General features: G+C 39.8%; 1 protein-coding gene across 21 annotated transcripts in view; it reads left to right on the top strand.

Annotated features, from left to right (window-relative positions):
- The window catches only part of SVIL (supervillin), a 137,797-nt gene that overhangs the window by 58,889 nt on the left and 52,414 nt on the right, over positions 1-26,494 (top strand). For 19 of the 21 annotated variants that reach the window (XM_040546520.1, XM_040546506.1, XM_040546511.1 and 16 more), the window contains 5 exons: positions 10,343-10,409; positions 15,643-15,734; positions 21,376-21,433; positions 21,560-21,711; positions 22,118-22,799. In XM_040546520.1, the coding sequence (XP_040402454.1) occupies positions 21,426-21,433; positions 21,560-21,711; positions 22,118-22,799 (842 nt within the window). In that variant the 5' untranslated portion in view covers positions 10,343-10,409; positions 15,643-15,734; positions 21,376-21,425. Of the gene's footprint in view, positions 1-7,147; positions 7,334-10,342; positions 10,410-15,642; positions 15,735-21,375; positions 21,434-21,559; positions 21,712-22,117; positions 22,800-26,494 lie in introns of those variants that run through there. The other 2 variants (XM_040546508.1, XM_040546523.1) reach the window with 2 other exon arrangements.

Genomic DNA, 26,494 nt, shown 5'->3' with positions numbered 1-26,494 from the left:
AATGATGCTTAATGATGATTAACAAGATGATCTTTAAGGTCCCTTCCGACCCGAGCCATTCTATGAAATTACCCTGGGAGAGGTGCAAAGGAAAAGCTAGTCAGAATTACAAGCGAGGCAGCAAGCAGCAGGAGCAGATTTTTTGCCAGGTAGTTATTTTGGGGAGAGTAGATAGTTACTTTTGAAGCCATCTGTCTGAATTGCAGCAAATCTCACTGTAACTGATCAACAGTGCTAAATAATTAAATAGCACTGTTCAAATGCTTGTCTGCTCCTTCCTTTCATCTAGTTCATTTGCTTCTCATGCTCGACAAGTATCTGTCTGCTGTCAGGAGCCGTGAAGGTGGCTGTTTATACCCACGCTGCTGGCCTACTTCCGAGCAGTTCACGTAACGAGAAACCCCATTATTTCTCCGGCCCAGCGATCCTCAAACGGGCTGCATGGCGAGCTGCCAGCGGCTTTGTGCTGCCTCCCCCCGCCGCCAGCTATGGCCTCCTCTCCCACCCCGCGCTGAGGTGCGGCCCTCGCCCTGGGCACCCAAGGGTGGCGGAGGAGGGCTGGGGTGGCAAGTGAACCGCAGGGTGACCTACAAGGCAGCCACTCAACGCGCGTGTGGCCTTATTAGGCAAGCTGCGGTGGTGGTGTCTGGGGACAGAACGTGCTGGATGGCGGCGAGGAGCGCGCAGCCCCGATCCGATCCAGCCCAGACCCCGGGAGATGCGACCCAGTACCGCCGCGCCCAGAGGAGGCCGAGCTGCGTGTGGCAGATACCGGGAATTGTGCTAGAGGCGGCTTAAAAAACCCTGCTGCGTAAACGTTCATAGCTGTAGCTCGCTTTCCTGAAGTGTTTTTTTCACAGGCTTGGCTGTAATCCTGAGATTCACGTTGTTATTCCGTATACCGAGTTCTTTGCAGTGCCCTCTCTTAAGAAGTCTGTTTTCGTTCTTTATTGTGCTGTGTGCTTTTAGAGAGACACCTGAACAAAGAGGAATGAGGTTTTTTTTGTGTGACTTCAGGACTGTTTCTCCACTCTTCTCGTGCAATTTTATGCCCTTTATTGGAAGACTGTATTTTATTGGCTAAAGGAACGGTCCTGTTCCCTGGAGAAGGGGAATATTGGCACCCGTTGCCTGCACACAGACCAAGACTTGACTAGGTTTCATCATACCCACCTCATAAAAACTGATTTTTATGTGGAAGAAGGCTTTAAAAAAAAAAGGCTGTGTGTTATTCCTTTAGTGAAATCCCCCCAGACCTTGTCAAGTACAGTACAGCCAGGTGCTGCGCGGGCTTCCTGTGCAGCTCTGGTAAAGCTCCTCAGATCTGACTGGTGATTACCTCGCTATTAGTGATCGGTGCCCTGCCGAGCACTGCACACACTTGTGGTTTTTGTAGGGGGCTTGAGAGCATGTGAGGACAATAAAGAAATAAAGAGAAAAGGTCCTAGCTGCTACGAATTTAAACCTGCTCCCTAGACAAGTTGCTCCAGAACTGCAGCATCACTGCTAACCAGGTTTTCTTTCCTCATGATTTTTTGCTTAGCTGTGCTGGATGCAAATTAAGCCTTGTATGTGTGCTTACTCACTGTGACATTATTTTCAGTGACAGAGCTTGTAGCAAAGCTAGCCCACCTTGACCGTCAGTGACCGTCAGCACTAGAGCAAAGCACATTTTATGCTTTTATTTTTTTTTCCTTTATTGAATATTTAATTTTCTGAGAAAGTATTGCAACATGCTATAAGCAGGATGGGAGCTGGGGTCATAGGTTTGGTGTCTGCAAGGTTGCTGTCTGCCTGAGGCTTAAAAATGATGGTTATATTTCAAGGTAAATATGCAGGAGTGTTAAGTGGCCTGTGAAATGTCACATCATTGTGGTAAACAAAATTGACGCTTTCCTTAGATGACTATTGAGAACAGCCAAAGAACTTTGTTATAAATTCTTTCTTGTGGTATGCACTCCTCTCTGCTCCCTTATTGGGCTTTTACTTGCGAGCAGAGATGCAGTTCAAGAGCAGCCAGGAGGAAGCTCCGTAGCATAGCTGTGCTTTTAGTGTCACTTAGCTGCCCAGGGCCGCTTGCCACTGCAGGGAAGGAGACAGCCTTGTGCTGGGAATGTTGTGCTCAGGAGACTGAAGAGACTGGAAGTGTCAGAAGATGGAGAAACCTGTCCTAGAAACCCCAACGACTTGTTAGGAGGACAGGAGCCCTGCAGGCAGTCTCTCCCAACAGAAGCTTGTACCCTTGGTCATTGCAACAGCTTCCACCCTGTTAGTAAACAAGAAGCTGCTGCATGTGGCAAGACTTCATTGCAGAGTGCTCACAGAAGCTGACCCCATGCCTCCACAATCTGAACCGCAGCTTCTTTACAGTGGGCCACGATGTGAAATGCTCTCAGTCATTATTTGGCTAGGTAAAAATGCTTCTTCCTCAAAGTCCTTGGGCTGCTTTGTCACATAAATTGTCCATGCTGCTGGGACAGGAGATCCTGCCTTATCCCTCATTTCCAGCCATTTGCTAAGTCCATCCCTGACCATGGGATGGAGTACACATGGGTACACATCTGACGTGTTCTTTTACAGTTTCAGGCTCACAGACAAACAGGTCTGACTCAATTTGTATAAGCTCTGTGCCATCTCTGGTCTATCTGATTACAGAAGTGTAAGCAGTGTGTGGCCTTTCAACTTCATTTAAGGAGCTGGTGTAGGCTTATCCTACTGTTAAACAGGAAAACCCTGAAGATCTTTAAATTTGCTAGTCTTGACATACAGTTTCATGAACAGTGATACAAGATGTGGGAATATCAGGGGAAATTACCTTCATGTTTCTTATTCTGAAAATGTGTTACGAGATTGAAAGGTACCAACATCTCCCTTTAGGAGCAATTCACTGCTAAAATTAATGGTTCGAGTGAGATTTTGTTAAATCTGAAATAGTAATCAGACTGATTTTTTTTTTTTTTAGTATGTACAGAAAATACCTGTTGTTCTCCCATTTCCCAGTACAAGAGTAAATACTCAGTAACAAAAAAATCCATATTCTTTTTTAAACACATCTGTCACGTTATACTCAAAAAAATTTAGTCCTCTTTATGACTCTAACTAATCAGCTTTTTTGCTCTGTGCATGTGACCTGTTTTAAATTGTCACACAGGTGCTACAATGCTGCAGTTTACCGGAAGACTTGTCCAAAACATAATCAGCAGTCAAGCAGCAGGCATCATCTTGACAGAATCATTTTTCAAAAACTTTTGCACAGTGACAATGAGAAAAAGCAAAGTGAAAAGGATTAAACTTGATTCCTGTTGGAGGGATGGTAACATGTCAGGAAACTTTATCTTGGTTTAAAAATCTGTACAAATGGCCTCCCTTTAGGAAATGAGAATATTGCTTGCCTGTGTACATGGGGTTTGGGTAGAGAGGACAAAATTGACTGGCATTGCCAATCCCAGATATGTCTTGTATTTGCAAGCAAGGATGCCAGTGATGCTTGCACATGTCTTGAGACAATAACTTGCTGTTAAGTGATTATGCTACTTAAGAAATCTTCTGTTAGACTTTTGACATGTATTTTAACTTTGGGTTAAATTACTTCTTGTAATTACTTCTGCCTTGGCAGAAGTTGCTGGAAGGTGGGGGAAAGAGGAGATAGGAGAGGCTCTTCCAGTACCTCCTCACTTACCTTTGGAAGTCCAAGTCTGCATGCTAAAAAGTGGCAGGGTATGCTTGGGGTGTGTGTGTGGCCTGGAGTCTGGGGAAGGTCAGGTGGAGTGATGGAAAAGAGTGGGCTGCTCTAGCCCTCTTTTTTGACCCTCATTCCTGAGATCTTCCACAGCATCTCAGATCTCAACACAGCTCTCAGGGTATTGCTATTCCAAGTGCACTCTCTCCTTGTCCAGGAGCGGAAAAGAGCAGTGGAATAAAATTCGTGAGCTCCTTTAGACCTCTACGCATGAAGTGTGGATGTAAATATTATTTCATCATCTTGTTTATATAGATCATCTCAGTTTTCCATGCTGCTCAGAATCCTGTTTACCTAACTAGCACATTTGCTGAAAGTTTCTTTGCAATCACTGTAGCGTTTTTTTCCCCCTCAGTGTTCTTGATTTTTTTTTTACTTTATTTTTAGACTTCCTTCAAACAGCTGTCATGGGCTTCTTTGATTTTTGTTTTTATGATAACTGCAAGTCATAACAAAGTATCTGGTTCTCCTTATTACACAGGAACGTATCTAAATATAAATTCCTAAGTGATCAAAATTTAGAAAGAAAAAAGACTTGATCTTAGTGGGACCTGATTCATAACTCTTCAGTGCTTTGGGGCTGGCAGCCCTGTAAGTTGGGAACAGCTTTGCAAGCCGTTTAAACTCCAGCTTTGATTACAATGATTAGTTTTGCCAGACAAAAGGAAGATATTTTCCTTCTCTTCCTGTGGGAAGCTTCAGAACAACATTTAGCTGCCAGCTGGTCTTTCATGAGTGGTCTCAGATTGGAAATGTATGCATGTTTAACCTCTAGCTCTTTGCCCAGATGACTGCAAACTTAGCTTCCAGCTGGGTTTGCCCCCCTTTCCAACAGCCGAACTGTTGTTCTCTTTTTTGTTTGCTTATGTTGGAGGCCACAAATGCTCAAGAATTAATCATGGCAGGGAGGACAAGAACATTACTACTGATTTGTAACTCAGACTTGATAACGTCGTTTGGCTCAGCATCCTTCTGGGTCCTGCAGACTGGATCGCTTTAAAGGAGAAAATACTCTTCCTCCTTCCTTCATCAAGTGCTTGAAGATGGATTTCTTCTCTTCTGGAAAAGACTTTCTCTCAAACCCACTGTTTCCAAACAAGCAGCAAAAAAACTGAATCCAAGGCTTCCTTTCTTTATACCATTGTTTGACACTGCTGACTTACTGTTCTTACCAAGGTATCTTCTCCACTCCCAAAGCTGGTTAAGGGTCAGTACAGAGACCTCTCCTGCAACAGCAGACCCCTTTGACCCTCATGACTTTAAGACTTAATATTGGAAGCAGTATTGGCACATACACTTTGTCCTGAGGTGAAGCAGAAGTAACTCTGGGGGTCACAGATTGTGCACAGTATCAGGAGCTTTTCTGTCTTTCCACAGCTCTGTGTGATTTACCTTCTGTACCTCCTTCACCAGACAGGTGAAGGCCTAGCAGAGGTCCTGCGGGTAGGGCTTTCTGTCTGGGCAGCCGTGAGCTATTGCACCAGCTCAGCTATCAGGTCTAACTTCTTCTCCAACCCTTCTAAAGATCGCAGCCATGAGATTTATCAAATGAGTGTTATTCATCTGTGCTTTATGAAAAACAGTTCCCTTACTGTGTACCAAATGAGTTACAGGTGCTTAAAAATGCTACAGGTAGTAATGCATCCACTCACCAGATCAAGCAAGAAGTATTCATATGAGCAGGGTTCAGAAAGAAGGGACCTTTTTGGACCTACCTGGGCGTATCTTTTATTGGTTCACCTGCAAAGATACTGGTCCACAGTGTCCAGAGTAGGTGTTACCTGCAGATTCTTTGTTATCTCTGCACTCACTGCACTCGCTGTCTCGTTTGTGTGTTTTAAGCGTGTCAGCACTTAGGTCTAGACTATAAAGTGGATTTTCAGGTTAGTGGCAAATTTGGACAAGTGTCGACAAATGACATGTTTTGTTCCTGCTTTTATATTTTCTAGGCCTGAGTACAGCTGGTGCAGAGGGCATAAAAGCGTTTGGGCCCCTTGTCCTGTGTGATAGTGTGGTGAAGTGGTTAGAGTTAGATGCAAGAGCCAGTAAGGTTACAGGCAAAGGACAAAACACAGCGTGTAGTTTCAGATACTTTTGATCAGAGTTACTACTTGGGGAATCGGGAGCTTCAATGACAGATCCCAGGTCTTGGGCTACGCTTGCTTTAAGGAGTTCTGTATGGTTGAAAGGCTCACAGCCAATATTTGTGCTTCTGTTAAGGCCACTCTAAGATTATTCACATTTAAAAATAAATAAAAACAGCAGTGACATTAGACAATATGGAGTGCATATTCTTACATCCATTGCAAAAACTTGTTTGCGCAAAAAGCTGTAGTTGTGATGGCCTAGACAGGCTAAATACAACTTCATGGTGAGCCAACAAAAAATCAGTAGTTTTCTGAGAGATTATGGTTTTCACTTGTGGTTCACCAGTCTCTTTCACAGCATTATTGCTTATATTTTGTCTGTTCCAAGCATGGATTGGGGTCCTGTTACACCAAATACCATAAAAATGGGTAAGCAAAGTCAAGAACTTCAGTCCTGTATTTGTAGACCATCTCCTCACTGTCCTAACACCCCCAGCTTTGCATTGAGTTTTCGACCGATGCTGGCTGAAATCCTTCTGAAGGGAAGAAGTGTGTTTGGGGCAGGGAAGCTAGCAGGCAGTCACTGCCTTTGGTTGGCTGGCTGGGGTTAAGCGTGCGGATCTGTTGCAGTTAGGTATTTAACGTGCTTTGTGGGTGATCAGGTAGTTCGGTGGGGAAGATCGAGCCAGGGTTATTGCACCATTTTGAGCAAACACTTCCAGACTTTCCAAAAGGAATCTGACTCCTCGCTTGGATCCAAAATCCATCAACTCCGTTTAATAAAAAAAAATGGTAGCTAGACAGACAGTATTTGTGCAATTTTACACCTTCTGTCTCAAATTAAAATATTTTGAGTTGCGGTGTCTGTTCTTAAGTTCCCACCCCCACCAGTAATTTTGCTCATATGTTATCCATAAATCTTGTCTATTTTAAACGTTCCAACTAATAGTTGGGCAAACGTTTAGCATAATGATATGATTAACAGAGTCCATTTTTTGGCAGCCTGGATACTGTTTTTCTTCAGCAAGCGTTGCAGTTTATCCTGGTCAGAGATAGGAAGAAATTATTCTTCTTTTTGGAGGATTTTTTTTTTAAATATGAGGATTTAGGGGTTCTGCATTCATTTTGCAGGAATATAATGTGTGATTTGGCTGGATCTTTGAAGTGGTAATATTATAAATCTTCCAATCACCATTGCCCAATCTGTTTTAGCATTCATGTGCCTAATTTCTGTTTGTAATCTGATTACTGGCTTGAGCTGCTCCAGCTTGCAGCCTATTGCTATGCATTTACTGTACTCCCTGGGACGCGATAGCCTGACAGCTCCAGTCCTGTGCTATGAAAAATCTCTACACGATATTGCTAAGACAGGCCCAAGGGCTGTGGCTGGTGGAGAATTAGCTGCTATTGTAGTTTCTCTTTGCTGAATCCTTTGTTTGTGCAACCATGTTCAGAAATCCTTGGATCTCCAGCTATTTGGGAAATGTTAAATACTCTGAAGAGCAAGGTAAGAAGAGTTCAAAGTAGATAGGAGAAAATGTAGTTCATTTGCGTGCTTTTAATCTCTCTTGTGTGCTTGTATGTGTAAATATTGTTTGGCTGGATCTCCTACAGCTACATTAGCTACTTTACTGATCAGTATTCAGTTAGTCACCGAGGCTATTTCATTATTTCCTAAAGGACACTTTTGAAAGATCCGATTAGATGGATCTTCTAATTAGCTTAGCTTGCTACCGATTTAGGGCCTTTAAATATACTAAATAACAGTGGAAGGTTGTATCTGATATATATATATATATATATTTAAATTCAGCATTTTTAATTTCCAATGTATTAATCTGGATATGGATAGTTGTTTTATCTGATAGTTTGTACCTGGGAGGGAGTGGGGGGGGCTAGACCAACCAAATGGTTAAACTTATGTGCAAGTTTGATTTAGTAAATATACTCTTAAATACAAGTATTTAAAATTATTTTAATGGGGTTACGTGTATGTTTATGTTTCTTCAGTGAAAGAAAGGACAAAATGCTGTTGCAATCATTTTCCTTCTGTGTTTGAGGTACTATGAGGGTTTTTTAAATTAACCATTGAAATGAGACTATTAAACTGATGTTTCTTTTGTGGGCTTATTTATTTTCTTTTGAAGGAGAATTGTTTTACTTTTTCTCCTGTGTTTGTATTTGATTTTAACGCTTCCATATTATAGTGAGTATATTTTATTGGGCTTTAATCCTCCCACATGGGGTTTAATTAGAACAGGAGGAAATGCATAAAATATCAAAACTGTGTAGTAGAACATAGTTCTCTGGTTGGGTTTTCTGTTTATTTGTGTGTGGGATGAGAGCAGCTTGCTCTATGAAATACGACAGAGTTTTAATAGGTTTTGGAGGCATTATAAATGTGGTGTGTATGAATATTGCAAAATGTGTTTAATGGGTACCAAAAGTCAGAACGGCTTGTCTGCCCTGTCTTAGCAGCCCTTCTCCTTCCCTTCTTCCACCGAAGCAATGAAAGCTACTTTCTTCCCCTCTCACATCCCCTCTTTATTTTTGGCCAGGGTAGGGAGAATTTCTCTGTGGTCTACTTGTGGTTTTCATGGTGGACAGCTGTTTCAGTGCCAAAAACTATACGATGGGTGGTTATCCCGTTAGAATGGCTATAAATTTAAGATTTGCCTGGTTCTGGTTAGCTAAATTGATATTGAGCTAGGCTTTTTAAATTATTGCATACTGTTCTTACAGTAATGTAAAGCTGGCCTTTTTAGAGATACTTACAGTATGGAGTATTCTTTGCTTTTTACTGCTCTAGTGTAAAATACAGTGATTTATATACCATTCATACTGTTTTTCTTAAAATACTCTGTTTTAGTCTGACAAGATGTTTCTGTGTAATCTGTGTGCTTTATTCTCCATTTACTTGGAAAGAGAAACTGAATGTTAACAAAAACAGGAAAAAGTTGCTTATTAAAGCTGAAGAAAGCCATTAGCAAAATCGCTTGAAATTTTTCAGTGACTTGTAGCAAATGCATAAAAAATGCCCTTTTGCATGTTTTAGTCTCTTATAAAGAGCTTTATACAGAGCTTTATAAAAGCTGTTAAAATTATCTTTTTTCTTTTTCCGTTTCTTTTTTAATCTGTGTACCTGGTGAGGTGGCAGGGGGAAAGAAGTGGAAGAGCAAAGGAAGGAGTAAAGTTTTGAAAGGCATAGAGAAAAGATACATTTTTTAAATTAAGGCTCATGTTGTTTGCTATAATAAGCTTCATAAAACCTTTTTTGCAAAAATAATAAACATTCTACCTAGATTTTAAAATGTTTTTTGCTTGCAAAGTAAATTTAATTTTTTTTAATAACGCAAGACTATGTTACAAAATGTTGTTGCCCAGTTAACTCTTCCTTTAAATAGTTAAATCTGAATTCTACATTAGAGTAAAAGGAATGTTGCTGCTTTTGAATTGTTTAGAAGTTTTTGACTGAAAAATAAGGTGATCACTATGTCAGTGAACAGTTGTTTATTAATTTTGGGTCTTAGAGTAGCTGACTTAACGCAGATGGAGGCCCAAAGCCATTTTCCCATTGGGAGTACATTTTTAGTAGCTTCATGTGTTTTTCAGCAGCAGTTACAGACCAGGCTGCCCTGCTTCCTGGCTAGCAGTTGTGTAAGGTCTCTTAATAGCGTCAGCATTGCTGAATGGAGGCGCCTGGTACTTGGAGCACTGGTCCCCCTTGCTGCTGGTCATCATTTATAGACCCTATGATGGTGCTCCTGACTGAAAAATTGAAGAAGTCAAATCTGGGGAGGGAGATGGGAGATTTCTGAATCAAAGGAAGCAACAAGCAAGGTTTAGGAACTGGTGGTTTTGTAATACACTACATCCTTCTTGAATTTCAGGTTGTATCTCATGTGATTTTGCTCTCAGCATAATATGTAATGTGTTCCACTCTGATAACAAACAAGTCCTAAGGTTATTCAGAAGAAATAAATAAATGGGAGCTTGGAAACAGCGGACAACCTTCAGAAATATTTTTGTCATGGATGGTGTGATAATGTTGCAACAAATCTTCAGCTGGGCATCTCTGATTTCTGCAGTGAATATGCAGTTTTGATAGTATTGCTAGGCTGCAGCCAAAAAGGCTCTTGCTGCTTGCTGCATTTTTCATTATCAGAGTGCTTTATAAACGTATCTACTGGCCATTTTATAAGCAGGGAAACTGAGTCAAGCGGTTTAAATGATAGCCTCAGGCTGCAGTGCTACACTGAATACTAGGATTAGAACAGCAGAAGCTTCACCGCTTTATGGAACTGCCGTATGTTTTACTGTCTGTACTTATTTTTGCAAAGGTTTGGTTTACCCACACCTTGGGCATGCCAGCCCATGCTCCTTTGACTAGAGGCAAGGCCTTTGTACAGCCTTTGCCAGGGGAAAAGGACTATTATTGGAAATTATAGGCTAGTTTCCTAAAAGTTCCCCATTTATTAAAGCATCTTCACTATGTTATTTTTTTTTTCTTTCACAGATTTTAGCAAAGGAAACTCGGTTAGATTTAAACCTTCACGATTGCTCCAAAGGAAGAGAGCGTTAAGGTAAGGTAGAGTTTGTCTTCCTAGTGAAGATGACCACTTGCATAACTGTATCTTGCAGTCATTGCTTGAATCTACACTTACTTCTTTGTCAGGAAAGATGATTCTTGGTCGTCTCATAAGACCAAGCTTTGGTGGATGCTCTGAACAGTTATTGAAAACACCAGCTGCCTCCTAAATATTTGTGTGAAGATTTACGACAGGTACTGCCAAGGGAAGAGTCCTGCTCTGCACTCAGCCTCCTGGCACAGCAGTGCCCCTCTTTTCTTAAAAGGCACGGACACAGTACAGACATTTAGTGAACCAGCTTGGAAAACTGATCTGTCTAACAAATAAGGTGGTCGAGGTGGGGGGAATTCTTCTCCAGCTGTGCAGGCAGCTTTGTCAGCACATGGGAGGGGACCTCACGGAGATGAATGGGGGGGTGATGTGTCCGCTTCCATGCAGGGCAGTGCTGCCTCATGCCTGCAGGCTCAGGGCGCGGTTCCACGAGGCTGGGTAAGGTGACATAGTTCACAGTTAAGCAAGGTGGCAGGTCGTGTTCCCTCTCTTTTCCCATCCTTACTCCGATTGTTCTCTGGTTTCCACTTTCATGCTTGCTGGACTCATGCACTGCAGAGTGGAGGGGAGGTCAGGGAGCTGGGAACTGCCCCTTGCCCTAGAAACCAGCTGTTTGCTGGCTCACCCAGACTCACATTTGCAAACATCCTCACAGTGGGACTCCCCATCAGCACACACTTTTCTTCCTCAGCGTTTCTGATTCTCTGCCATGCTGTGTCTCTTAGGCACTGGAGAGAAAGATAGGGAATAGGTGTAGGAGACACATCATCTTACAAAAGGCAGGTAGGGGAAAGTCAAAATAAGACTAGGGGAGAAGGATGCAGCCATGGAGCAGATCTGTTATTTAAGAATCTAGAGAAGGAAATTCTCCTGGAGGTAGAGCAAGAGAAGAATAATGCATGCCAAGCACCTGTCTGGCAGGTGCACAAGTGGATTGTCATGCATGTCTTTCAATCACAAAATCTCACTATATCCCATAGCTTTAACCCAGATGGCAGAGCAGCGTTACTAGTGGCATTTGGATCAAACTCCTGCTTGCTTCTGGGCATGTAACTAGGTTAGTGGGACAGCTATTTAGAAACTGTATGCTGCCACTGCAGCAGAAGGAGTTTTCAGACTGGAATCCCTGATGTATAAAAGGAGCCTGCATTTGGGAACCTGCAGGAGCAGTGTAACTAGTAGATAATCTACTGATGCCACATTATATATTGTTTTTAAAGAAAAACTATTGAAGTTGTGAAATGCTGTTGTCTGTGTTTTTATAGGAATCATATGAAATCCTGAAAATTGAGGAGTATGAGTTCCTTGGCAACCTCAGGCCGAACTACACGCAAATCCCATGTGAAACAAGCTTGTGGGACCTCATGCTGTTGATTGTATTTCAGGAACCATACTCATGGGCTATAGCCCAGGCAAGCAAAGGAGGAGGAGTTGCCCTTTCAGTAGTCAGTTTTAGCAGGGACTTTAAGAAGAGGGCATTCTTTCATGTTTCTAAAACCTGTTTTGTTTGTTTTTTTGATTTAGAGAAACCCAAGTTTAAATTATTAAATTATTAATTTATTTTATTTTATTATTAAATTATTAAATTATTAAATTATTTTTGTAATGAACGCTCATAGCCTAGCTGTGGAGCGCAGAAGCTCCTGATGCTGCTGGTCAGAATCTGCACCTACATTTGTAACATGACGTGAGAAATTAAGGAAAACGAAGTTGAGTAGATACAGTTGAGATACTTGTAAAACAGAGCTGTTGATGAGTTTGAAGGTACAGTATACCTGGCAGTCTAAGTCTGACTGACTTTGTACAAGCAACTATAGTGATGATGAAACTGTTCCTTTATCAAATAAACTAATAAAACAAGGAGATATCTAGCTAGCTCTCTTTGAGGGGAAAAAGGGAAGTCTTGCTGAGGAATTACTTATGAGCAGATATTTTTTAAAAACCCTTTTGAATAATTTCCTGAAATTATTTCTTTTAAAACTACTTGGAATTACTCCAACATCATTTTGACTCAATTTAGATTCCTAATGAACATTCTTTTTGAATATGTGACATGTCCTAAATACACCTACTTTCATTTTTAGAACTAATTTTATATATGTATCTATAAATAGGTAATTGCTTGGATTGACTGTATCATCTTCAGAACAGTGCTCTGTCCCTGAATTCTCTGTGCAAGTGAAAGCAATGTAATTGATGCATCAGTTGAAGACATTTTTTTCTAATGTGTCGGTTTTTAAAACAAGCAATGTCACTTGCGCCAGTGTGAGCAAGTGGGCGTGCAAAAATGCCTCTGAAGAGAAAAAGCAAAAATTCTGTGGATAAAATGGTCACTATGTGAAAACAGCTAATCATTAAAATAAATGAATAACTGTTGAAAGTCTGTCCTGAGGGGAAGGAGAAAGGAGGGCATAAGGGAAACTGAAGGGACTTTCAAAAAGCAAGTAACCTGTGATGTCATGTAGCCCAGCAAGGGTTAAGCTTAAGAAGTCTGTAATTATTAAAAGAACTTGAATGAAATCTGCCAGTGAGCAGAGGCTGGAAGCCACCCTCAGTACAAAGGAGGAGGGAGCTCACATGCAGGAAGAACTGGATGACCTTGAGTAATAGAAAAGGGATGTAATGTAATAATACTAAGTGCACAGTTGTACATTGGGGGTTGATAAATTTTTCTGTCACTTGCAACTGATGAAAGCAAAGCCTTGGCATATTAGTTTCTCATGCAGGATTGAGCAACCCATACAGTGTAGTTATAAAAAGGCTAACATGTTGTAGACCCCAGCACTCATCTGGCTGGTTCTACAATAGTGCTTTCTCCATTAGAAGTCATGATTTTGCAAGACACTAGTGAGACCCAGCTCTGGAATCAAGACTTTCCAATTCTGGTCACCATATTAAAAAAATAAGACTTACAATTGAGAATAAGTAGAGAATATTTTTTAAAACGGTCAATCAAATGGAGAGCCTGTCTTGAGGAGACTGAGTAGATGTGGAAAACTTCTGTTAAAAAAAAAAAAAAAAGTAAAGTAACCAACTATACTGGCAGGAGAACAAATGCATGTAAACCCAGTGAAAGACTTTTAGGCTACGATTAAAAGCTCTCTATCCTCAGAGTCCCTGGAACAATTTGAATAAAGGGTGAGGGGAAACCAAACTAGTTTACAATATTTGAAATTTTGTTGAAGATCCACAAGCAATCCAATAACGTTATTCCTTTTTATAACCAATGGGCTACTAACAGTTCTGATTCTGTATGTTTTTTTCCTTGGAAATTCATGTGTGACACAGGCACAGTGGTGGATATTAGTGCACAGTTAATTTAAACAGGGATTTTGCTGCATGAGTGAATGTTAGGAGTCCTGTGTTAATGGAAACTTGAGGTATTGCACTGTTGTCACAAGCATTACAGAAGCAACTGGAGATGCTGCCAAATAAACCCCAGGTATACGAAAGTCGTAAGTTGGGTCCCTCAACACTTGGAGACAAGTCTTAAGTAATAAAAAATGTTTTGACAACATAGATTTTGATTCTGATTTATGGCCATAGTGCAGTCTTATTCACATTTTTCAAAGTCATCCTCAGCCAAAAGGAGTAGAAACTGGTTTCATATGGAAATTGGTAGTCCCTCAACCTTGGGGTTCTCAGTAAGAAAATAACATACTGTGAGGCTGATAAAAGCCATGAGTGCTTGCAGTGAGGGGTTAGGCACATGGAAACTTGCAGTTAATTGTCTTAGTCTCTGCCCAGTCTCAGATGACACATGCACCCATTTGCTTGTGGCCACTACCTGATATATATATTTTAAGTTCCATTAAAGTGTTTTCACCCTGGATGGATGCACAGTCTTCTGTAATGGACAGCTTATTGCCGCTATTAATCTTCTATTTGATATTGCTTTTCTGTGGGGGCTAGCATGGCTTCTCTTGGCAGCACCTGGAATAATTTCTTTAAGTGCAGTTATTGGAGACAATTTGCAGCAGGTGGCATGGTGCCTGGATGTGACACAGCCCGGTTTCCTTATAGACATTTCAAGAGTTTAATTCTCTCCACAATGTCTTCCTACAAGGGAAGATTATTTGTAAATGATTAAGAAGCAAATATTTCTTGGAGTTAATGTAAAATATTATTGGTCATTATATTTAAGACTTTTCAATGAGAAATTTTCATCTGGAATAATGACTAAAAAAAAAAAAAAGACAATTTCTTCTTTTCTACCAAATATCCTTGATGAAAGGGTATTCAGCTGATTCAGAACAAACAAAAAATTTAAAAACTGTCCTAAGAAAGGATTTTCCAGTAGTAAAGCTCTGTAATTTATCTTGTCAGAATGACAGCAATTTGTATAGTGCATCACTTCCATGATAAAATGAAGAGCCTAGAATCACTGTGGGGTTTTATATCTTACACCTGTCTACATAATTTACTAAAGGTCTTAAGACTAGTATATTTTTTCTATGCCTGGTTGGGATAGATTAGAAGTCGTAATGGCAGAATACAGCAGGTCTTCATCCATTTTTAATAAATGGAGAATAGATCTCATTTTGTTTACCCACAAGGAGAAATACTCTTTCCAAAAAAAAAGTCATTGTAGACAATTAGCATCTGTTGTAGAGCATTACAATACTTCCATTTTAGAGTTAGAATTTGTATGTTTAATGAACATATTTAAAGAGATTTTTATCTTATCTAAATAGGCATTTTTGCTGTTTTGAAGTGACAAGGTATAAAACTGAATGACTTGCTCATATTAGTGTATTATGAGCCAAATAATATCCAGAGATCAGAGCAGTAACAACAACAGGGCAGTCATGCAGAAGGCTTCTAGGTGTAGTGTACATACAGTACTGTACTGCATCTGATGAAATACGTTTTAGTATTTATGGAGAATCATTCTATGTAGATTATTTCAAATGTAATTACTAGTAGAGCATTTTGAAAGCAGTCTCTGGTCAGTAATTTAATGCAAAAATGTGTCATAGTCAGTTCCAAATAAGTTTCAAATTATGTTGGGTTTGGCTTTGTGAGTTTCTTGGGGTTGTTTCTTATTTCGTTCTTATGGAAAGTATTTTCTTCAGTATCTCTGCTAAAATATCTTGCAGTAAATTGGTTACATCTTGGCTTTATTTGATTTGTAGCAGAAACAGCCACAGTTCTGTAAACCAGATGTTGCTTTCAGTTTTCAGAAGGAGTTCTCATTTGAAGATAAAGAAGAACTTGCAAACAGCACAAAGGATATTGATGCTAATCTCTTAGCAGTACTTCCAAAAGGTAGGTAAGGGAGACATGTTATGAACACAAGTGATAATTTAACAGCATATGAAATTTAGTCTATTCAAGTGCACAGCACAGTTAAAATCACTTAAGCACAGCTGTTTTGTAAATGGGTTTTCCTTGTGAAGTATGATAGGGGATGAAATGGGATGAATCACAATGCTCTTTTACAAGGCTTTGTTATGTCCCTGCTTCATAAGGCTCAGTTTTGTTTAGCTAGTTTTAAATAGGTTAAAAAGTGGTTGAAATTCAAAACTTCAGAGAGGTAATCTAAGTAGATTAGTACTGAATTCAAAGGCATTAATTTGGCTTGTAGTCGTAGCTCTTTCCAGTCACCCCCAGTGGTTGGTAGAATCACTGTTTACATGAGTAACTGACTACACACAGAATTTTAATCTTGCATGTACTACATAAGGTACATTTTGTTGTTAATGAGACCATTTTGGAGAAAAGTAGACCAGCAGTATTCCCAACACTCTTACCACTAACTCTGTTAAACAATTCAGGAGGTGGGTTGTGGCTAGCTTTGTGACTTGAGCCATCCAAGAACTTTTGTTTACAGTAGGTAGTAAATCTCACAATAGCCCAATTATTCTAGAAATAGCAACTCTGGCATAACATTGTTTATAAGCAAGAAAAATAGCTCAAATATCCTGTCTCTCATTAGATTTTTTTTCTCCTTATACTGCTGAAGAAATAAAACAGCTGTTTTTGTTTTCAAATTTCTATCTTACTTTGAATAACTTATGAAGAAAACATCGCTGCCATCTTTATCTTTTGATACAGTTGAGGTATTGGAGAGAATTGAAATTCTCTTTTATTATTTAGAGGAAATCACAATCTTTTTGGAAGTAGTTATTGACCAGTAAAGGATGGCATTTGAAGGAGGAGCTCCATGTAAATGGCATATTCCATTCACTCAGGCATGTTGTAGATCTTAGAACTTTGATTAAAACTGTGTTGTTGGAACTTTGATTAAAACTGTGTTTATGTTCTTTTGAAACTGATGGTATTTACCCTTTTCACACAAAATACAGGGCTGGATGCACTAATCCCAGTGAAATAAAACTAACTGGCTTTCTCTTTTGTGTCATTTGTTGCAGCTTACTTCTTCCAACATAACATTTAAGTAATATGCTTGCTCTTGTAGTATAATCATTACAAATGTTTAGAAAGAGATTTCGTTGGCATAGTGTTAGAATAAAATTGTATGCATTTATACAGTACAGACTACATGAGAGCACCAGCCAGTAAGAATAAATAGTCCCTTGTTACCCCGTGTACTTAGCTTCACAATTATGCTGGCCAAGATGGGCAGTAAGTTAATTGTGAGAGCCTTCACTTGAGAAATTTTCTCTGTAAGTCGTTTCTTAGTGAACTAGTTTCTATTTCAGGATGTCTCTTCTTTTCCTAAGATGTTATTCTTGTAATAAAGGCATCAGATAAAGGCATCAGACTAGACTCCAACAAAAGTTAGTAATGGGAGCTGATGGTTACGTTACTTGAGTCCAAGCACTTTGTGAAAATCTAGGCTATTTGCCCCATCTAGGGGTTAACTTTGGTCCACATTTGCATCTGCTGGAAAATGAGAGGAGTATATTTAATTTTCAACTGACAGGGACAGAACTAATGTTCAAAGAGTCTAGCACATCACTGCCTGCAATTAAGCATTAAGCGTATTAGCATACCTCTGCTAGCATAAACAGAAGGTAAAAGCTTCCCCAGGCTGGTTTGTAGACTGTCACCTCTTCAGGTGGGGAGAGGAGAAGGAAGGAACAAGATTGGTTGGCTTCACTAGTGTGTTACATTTTCCTCAAAATTAAAATGTTTATACCCGTGTTGCAATTGAGGAAGCATGCCTGTGGCAGGTTCATTTTGAACCACCTTTATACAAACTTTATAAACCTATACCTGTGTGCAAGCTTTATAAACGTATATCTCCACCCTCTGCTAGAGACTTTTGGAAAGCTTGACTCAGTTTTCACAGCTTGTGTATTTAAAAATAAAATTTGCATGTGTTGGAACATGTCTGCAACTTTATCAGCACGTGTCTGCTCTGCTATTATCAAAGAGGGCTTTCAGCAAAAACATTTATATTCTGAAAGATTTCTGAATTCAGTAAGAAAACTATCACTTTAAAGATTTTTTTCATAAAATTCTTATAAGGTGCACTCCAAATGTACTTTTCATTATTATTATGGGATGAGACATGGAACAATGCTGCTTTTGCTAAGTATCTGGTCTGACAAGGTAATTGTAGACCTTCTACTCAGTTACTGTAGACCTCTGAAGGTCTACAGTTACCGAAATTAAGATGCCTCTTGACAATCTGCATTAGAGGATATCCTACCACAGAAATCTGCTCAACATTCTAAAATAAAGCTTGAAGCCCAGGGCTGTTCCTAAACTGTTGTGGTTCTTCCTCTTTCCCTTTACTATCCTGACCAACAATGCTTATGACGTGTTGGCATGAAGTATCTTCGATAAGGAGCTTTTACTGTGAAACAAATTATTTTAAGCTTTTTAGTTGTTTCTTGTGTGCTATATCAGAATCATGTTTGCTGAATCAGATCTTTGTGCTACCTTTTAGGTAGAGGTGTTATTATTCTTTATGTTGTCATGGATGTCTTTGAGATGCTATGGTTTCTGATGGTAATGTGGAAAACCATTCATGAACAGATTGGAAGCTGGCACCAGCATATTCAAACTGCAAACCGAAAAAGAGAAACCTGATCACCTTAGCATGCAAGGGCCAACCAAAGTCCTTGGGACAGAAACTTTTCCAACTAGCTTTCATGATTTGAAGTCCTATATTTTATTTAACAAAAAGAAATCACTAAAGTAGTAGAAGACATCTTGCATTTTTCTTCTTTTTTTGTATATGGGTTTTGTTTTTTTTTTTTTGTTGTATAGATGAAAAATATTACTGAAACTGTTTTCACAAGAAAAGCTCCGTAGATATTGGCCAACCCAGCTGAAATTACTGTCTGGAATCTCAAGTGTGGAAAAAGTGTAAGGCAGCCTAGAGTAGTCCCATGCTATTTTTGTCCCATCTTGTTTGGGAAGGTGTTGGAGAGATGCTTCATGAGTCCAGTGCTCTTTTTAGGACTGCAGAGCTGTAGTAGAATCTCTGGAACTTCAGCTAACACATAGTGGGAGGGTGTTGAACTAATGCTGCTGGGAGCTCTTCGGAAGTTCCAAATATCTTGTATCAGAATGACTTATAGGCAAATTTCCTTTTTTCTGAGGAGAAAAAAAGATTGATTACATGAAGCTCAGTTTCAGAGCTTGACTAAAACTATGTAAAAGGCCTGTTCTCTGATGGTTTTAAGGACCATATAAATTGGTGACTAGGGAAGTGAAATGATCAGGATTTGGATGGAATGTGGTTTTATTAACTGTGAGCTATGGAGGTCTTTGACCTGTCTGAAGTGGCAGAACAATTATGGGTTTTGTGTTAACCATTTTATGTATGTACAGGCAACAGATGGAACAGAAAAACCCTAATATCCAGAGGACAAACTTAAACAGAAGTAGGTTTGGCAGAGGTGAAAGCAAAGTATTTATGAGAAATCATTTCCTTCAGCGTGAACGTGAGACGGCTGGTTTCACATGGATAAAGTCTTTGCTGAATACAGTTCCACCGCTAGCACAGCTGAGTAGGCAGGGCAGCAGTGGGAACAAACCGTTTATTGGGAGAAAAGTCTACGAAAACGCAGTGTAAGGGCTCATCTTTGCTTTAGTCTTGGTTCAGCATGCAAATTTTCCATTGGCCAAGTCCAGTCCCCATCTGTCTCCAGCGATCTCTACCTGGAGCTTGTTGGCTTTCAGTGACTATCTTCACTTGCAGGTCAGCTTGGTTAATAGTGTAGGCTTCAATCTGCTTTGCTGCAGGTGCTTAAGCTAGGTATGGAAGAGGTAACCCCATGGGTTAGCTGTGTTATATCTAGCTGCTCTGTGCTTCTAGTCATATCAAATGTGTACATCTTAGATTTTTCATTGCATGATGACAATCAGTTTGACTAACCTGGCTTGAAAAATTCAAGTGGATAGTTTTAGACTGTTCTGTAAAACTGTAGACTGGGATTTTTTCAGAGTGCCCCAGATGATTTTTTCCCCCCGTGTATCCTGTATTCCCTGTAGGCATCCATCTGTAGCCTCAAGTGCTGTATTAATACTTCACTCATTTGCTTCCCTGAGTAGTCATGATAAGAATCCATCCAGTCTTGCTGGTCAGAGGCATTTTACCTGGAGTCCTAGTGGCTTTTCAGCACATAAGGGTAATATAAAGCCAGTGTTAACGGCATCTGTCTGTATCTAGCACTAACTGTATCTAGCACTATGATGTACAAGCACTGATACTGACTACAGAAAACCACCTGGGTATGTGGCAGCTCAGCTGAAAACCTGACTTAGATTTGCCCATAAACTCTAACAGTTAAGAAGACAGGGAGAGAAACTGCACCTGACCTTTAAAAGGGTGGTGTTTCAATAATGTTTAACAAGTATCTAGAGCTATGAAGTCCAGTAGGGAATAGAGCTGATAGAATTACTTTTACACTGGTGTGGTCTTCTAGACTCTCCTGAGTCATCAAGTGTTTCTGATGGCAGTCTTGGGCTGATTTATCAGGCTGTGGACTATAGTTTGCTTTCATTTCTGATCCCTGGGTAAACAGGATCAGAAATCTAGAGATGCATTGCATTAAAATAGCTTCAGCTTCTGGCTTAAAAAAACAAACAAACATAAGCACGCCTTTTGGCACCATGTCTTTGCTAAGGCAATGACATTCAGGGGACTTTTGACATTCCCAGCCCCACTCCAATCCACTGCATCCCTTGACAGCTTGGATGGTTTCTCTTCCTGGTGGTAAGAGATCACACCACACTTGTTTACGTAGCACTCACTGCTCCAGTGTGGTTTGCGAACATCACTGATAACCATGCACACATATGTATATATATAGGGATTACCTCATCTATCACGCCTCCTGCTGGTTCACTGCTGTTTTGTGAACTGTGACAGCTGTCTACTAGCACATAACACCACCTAACAGTTTAGGGCAAGAGAGGGAAAGTATGTCCAACTAAAACTGAATGGGAAAACTAGCAAAGTAGAAAGTGATTAGCCATGCAGAAATATCATGAGAGTACATGGTAGTTTGCACAGGTTTTCTCCAGTCATGAGCCACTTGCGGGGGGGGGGGGGAAGTAAGGAATAAGGGACACCATTTTTCTCTTTAAACATGGTCACCAATCTTTGTGTAGACAGGGTAAGCAATAACTCCATACTGCCTGGTTTGGAAGCAGTTACTACAGCATGTAAGCTTGGTGTTACCTAATCAAAATATAACTTGTCCAGTTTACACTAGATCTCAAAAAATGCTCAGGTGGCATAGCAGATTCTAGCATAGCCTTGAAGTACTTGGAGGACTCCTCGGTGCCCATGTGCTTAATGCACTTGTGACAGCAAGCTTAGTAATGTAGCAAAACAAGAGGTAAATACTTGTTACCAGACAAAAACTATGAGAAACCTCTTAACTTTTTGACTGTTCCTTCTTATTCTGAACTATTTTAGCAAGTTTCTTTGAGTTTCTGAAACTTAGTGGCTTATAAACTGTATAATCTTTTGTTGTCTCAGTTTCAGAATTAAGAAAACTGTTTGAACCAAACAACCAAGATTTTTTGGAAATGAAAAGGTAAAAAAGAAAAAAGCCTTTGGCCCATAAAACAAAACACACAGCTTGTTTTGTTTCCTCCTCTTAGAAACTCCCCCCTCAAATCTTCAAAGATATTTGACTTCACATTTTTCAAATCTTTTTCAGAAAAGAGAGAATAGCTAGACGCTTAGAAGGAATTGAAAATGATACACAACCTATGCTTCTACAAAACTGCCCAGGGTCAGTCACACACCGTTTACTAGAAGAAGATACACCAAGATATATGCGTGCAACTGATCCATACAGTCACCACTTAGGTAAGTAGTATATATAAGTCAATCTTCTGTTGCTAAATTACTTATTTTCTACCCCTATCATACGTTCAGTTCACAGAGAAGAGTTTTATAGGACAGCTGTGATCAGACTTTTTTTAACGTCTTTTAGTTCTATGATTGTCTTATTTGAAAAAGGTCAATTATATATATTGCTTTACGAGAATAATTTGATGTGAGACTTTTAGAGGATTGTGACTAATACACACTTAATCATTTTTATGTGTTTTCGGAGACTATAGTGCAGAAGTGTAATGTATCTGTGCAGTCACTAGTACATTTTGATTTGTAAGAAAATGGAAAGCACTTAGTCCACTTAATGTGAAGGGTGGGTGTGGTACGCGGTGGAGTTTGGGGATGGATTGGCCCATATATGTTGTACTTTTGACAGGAAGATCAAATGAAGAGGAGGAAACTTCAGATTCTTCTGTAGAAAAACAACCCAGGTCATCCAGATACCGAGCAGAAATCACCGGAGGAAATACAGAGCCCTTGTATACAGGAAACATGGATACCCACGAACTAGAGTCTAAAGCTGAAAGAATAGCTAGGTACAAGGCAGAGAGGCGGCGTCAGCTGGCAGAAAAATACGGATTATCTCTTGATTCTGATTTGGATTCTGACTACTCGTCTAGATATACACGGGCAAGGAAAGATCCCGACAGTTTGGAAAGAAAGGGAGTGAAAAGTGAAAGGCAAGATGATGAAAGTAAGGACTCTAGCTCCTTGTATTCATCTAGGACTGAGGCGAAGGAGTCAAAGAGTGTGATTTCTGAATCCAAGGAGTACTCCAGCCATGAAAAAGATGGTATCCCAGCTAAAGAAGAGCTCTCAAATGAAAAGAGTGATAAAAAGGCAGATGATGATAGTGCCATTAGACAGGCTTCTGACCCATCAGCAAACTTGGATGGTTCCGTCTCTCATACCCTTTCTGGACGAGAACCTTCCTCTTATAACGAAGTGCCAATATCACCAAAGCAAACCCCCAGAGAGTCCCTTTCTTCACCAAAGCGGGCAGCCTCACCAATCCATTTGCAGAATGACCAGCCCTTGCACAGTAACATCAGACAAAGGTAAGCATGATTTTTTTTGCTTGGTTATACAATTTGCTTGTTTAACTTATTCACCTTCTGCAGCAGTATCTATACTATTTATGAGAATATATTTATTGCCCTTGAAGAATGCATTTATTGGGTTTTGAATGTCTAATAGAATCATAGAATGGTTTGAATTGGAAGGGACCTTAAAGATATCTAATTCCCACCCCACTTCCACTAGACCAGGCTTCCCGAAGCATTCATCCTGGGATGGGGCATCCACAGCTTCTCTGGGCAACCTGTCCCAGTGCCTCACCACCCTCTGAGTAAAGAATTTCTTCCTAATGTCTAATCTAAATCTACCCTCTTTTACTCTAAAGCCATTCCCCCTTGTCCCATCGTTACACTCCCTGACAGAGTCCTTCCCCAGCTTTCCCTTAGGTACTGGAAGGCCTCTACAAGGTCTCCCTGGGGCCTTCTTTTCTCCAGGCTGAACAACCCCAACTCCCTCAGCCTCTCTTCCTGGCAGAGGTGCACCAGCCCTCAGCAATACAGTCTCAGGCTGGTTTGGTTGGATTTATTGAATTTCTGATACAAGGAAGTGGGTATCTGTATTTCTGTGATCAGTTATGCGCTTGACTTACCTTTATACTTAGAGAATTTATGCTAAGATTAGGTCCTCTTGGGAGAGTGGAATAATTGATGTTTAAGATATTTATACAAACTAGAAATTGAAGCAGGTACAGTTCTAAATCTGCTTTTTTTCATTAATTGTTATAGCAAGCCTTTAACTTCTCTCCCGTGTATCCTGTAATTGTTTGGTCAGGGTTTCCAAGTAAAGGCAAGTTGTTTGTCAATGAAGATTTGAATAGCTTTATGACAGTTTCTGCCAAGATAAAACAGGTCTCAGAGTTAAAAACTGAAAAGTGTCTTGGGTTAGTTGAAAAAATAGACAACTTGTTTTCTTGCTGTGAAATGTGAAAACCCTTTTGAACTGTGATAGTTGATCCCTCAGATTGTATCAGGGTACATGTGTGAAGGGGCAGAAGGGGGAGTTAAAATTCCATGCTGAAATAGGAAAACATAGTCTCTTTCTTGGTATGCTGAATTACTTCAGATTTGACTAATTTAATCCAGCGGTAGGGCAACCAGATTTTTCCAAGAGGAAAAGAAAAGCTTTCATTAATTTTACATTGTAGTTCCACATGGTAATGCAAAAACAGACTATCAAGGTGTTACGGTAACTGAAAAACAACACTTGACTAAGAGTTTTTAAATCTTATGTTTTTCTTTAAGTCTGATTCTTCAATTTCTAGATCATCGCATATACGAAAAATAACAGGTGTAAAAAGAAGATATGTTGGAGTGTTGCAGTCAAAAAGGATACCAATTGTAGTAGGAATTCCACTGCAAACACATCTCCATCATGCAGAGACTTGCTGACAGTTTCTAAACAGAAGTGTTTCTAAGCTGAGATGAACTGGCATAAGCTGAAAAGTTTAGACTTTTTTCCATCTTAACCACAGAAGCAGTGAGTTCAGAAACAAACTACCTTGACTGGACTTCTTTATCCTTTCCATCAAAATCACAAAATCTGATCCTTATTTAAAAGTCATTAAATGGTTGCAACTTTTCTTATTAACTCCCTTAAAGTTTGAATGAGGAAGCAATCTTCCACGTCAAAGGTTAACAACGTGGTGGATTGATCAAATCACCTATTTACAGTGCTTGTAAACTGCTGAAAGGTACTTTCGCTTTCTTTTTTTTTTAATTTCACTTTATTGAATAGGACACACTGTTGAGAGTCTTCTAATATTTTTTTTCATATCCTTTCATTATTCAGGTGATTTGTAATCTGTTCACCTTCTTTTGCATGGATAGATGTATGTATGAGATATCACTGGAATCCCACAATTCAACTGAAGTTTTAAAGGAATATAATTATTTGAAGAAAAAAAAAAAAAACAACAAAAAGCCCTCAGAGGAAAGCCAGCATACTTAGGAAGTACTATATTTTATTTAGTTTATATTGTAATCTTACAATTCTGCTACTATAGTAAGGAAAATAATCATTGCAAAATCATCCACAGAACTGAGAACAGAGTTGTACTGAAACTCATTGAGCTGACTGGGTTATTCCAGACTGCAAAAACTTGTCTCTGAAGCAGCCTCAACTCAAATACTACAAAATACTATTCCTTAGCTTCAGACAGTCAATTTGAGATAAATCTCTTGACTATTCCAATTACTGATAGGAAGGGGTATTGAAAATTGGGAGGAAGTGTTTTGGCTGATTCCTTCTTAGTTTTATAAGTTGTTTTCTTTGTTTTATAAGGTGAAGGAAGGGACCAAGTTTTCATCCTTAGGAAATCAAAGAGAGTAGCCTATCAAACTTTATAGCCGAGAACGTGTCTGCTGCAGTGTAAAAGGGGGTTTCATTTTCTTTACTTTCATAAAGCAACCCTAGTCTCCCTTTCTGTAAAGGGAAACCAATGAGACGCAGAACAATGAAATGCGTTGTAGATAATTTTCTCTTCCAGCTCAAGAGAAGTTAGGCTGCTGGCAGCATTGGTGGGGTGGCAGTTGTCCTGGCAAAACATCATACTGGCTGTAGAGAACCACCTCAATGAGCTCATTCAGAGATGAACTTTCAGAATGGAGAAGTCAGGTATCTTTAAAAAGATCTTTTCACTTTTAAATTCTGCTTTTTGAAGAGCAAGGATTTGTTCTCGTGAAGCAGTTTACCAAAATTTGTGCCTTAAAGGAATCAGAGCTAGCCCAATGTGCTTTTCTAATGCAGCTCTATAAACCAGTTACAAATTCAGACTGAGCAGGGCAAAAGCATTATCACATCATTCACTAATTCCAGCTGCTTCTTATTAAAGCTGCCACCTCAAGCATTACCTCCTTCTATGACAAAAGGTACTGCAAAAGTTGGGCTGAAGAGAAATAACTAAGGAAGCAGTCTGTTTAATGGGGATATACTTTTTCATTTGTTAGAAGTTATATGTCCCTGTGAGATCTAGTGCTGTGTGAAGCACTATGGGATCAGTTGTGCTTGGCAAGAACTGGAGACAGGCCCCATCTGCAAGGTTTTTCTTTTTGGGGGGACTTAGTTGTTTTCCCCTTCCAAGTAATAAAGTGGTAAAATCCATTTTCAGGTGGATCCTGCTGTTAGCGCAGTTCCTGAGATTAAACTGAACAGTTCCATCCCTTTTGTAGTGTGGTTGGTTTTCACTTAAGCTGCTCTGCAGAAGTTCTGTACTAACAAATGAGAGACTGGGGCAAAAGTGGGAGAAAGAAAGTGGAGCTTACTACAATGCTGGCTGCAAAAGAATATCAGATTCTTTCTAGCTAAGGCTTGGGTCAGTATTAGCGTACAACAGGTTTCCCTCAACTACTGTCTTTCATATCTTTTAAAGGAAACCGTCTGCACCTGCAAAGACATGGTGTAGCTCTTACAGCAGCCAAAAGCTTGAATTTAGGATTTGGCTTCTTGTTTGGATACACGTGTAGACATTAGGTGGTATTTTAAAGGCCAAGTTGCCAAAAGTCCATTCTTTGTTTTAATGCCCTGACAACTTCTGTGCTAGTGTGTATCCACTGTGTGATGCTCAGAGATTTACAGATAACCCTCAGAAACACTTGTTCCTGTTTCCGAATGGTAAAGAAGTCATTGCCTGTTTCCACGTGGTCTGTTTGAAGTTAATGTCTCTCACAAGGCCATTTAC

The sequence above is a fragment of the Cygnus olor genome, chromosome 2, assembly GCF_009769625.2.
Source record: "Cygnus olor isolate bCygOlo1 chromosome 2, bCygOlo1.pri.v2, whole genome shotgun sequence".
Lineage (NCBI taxonomy): Eukaryota > Metazoa > Chordata > Aves > Anseriformes > Anatidae > Cygnus > Cygnus olor.
Note: the sequence above shows the minus strand (reverse complement) of the source record. Positions and strands in the feature narration are given on the sequence as shown.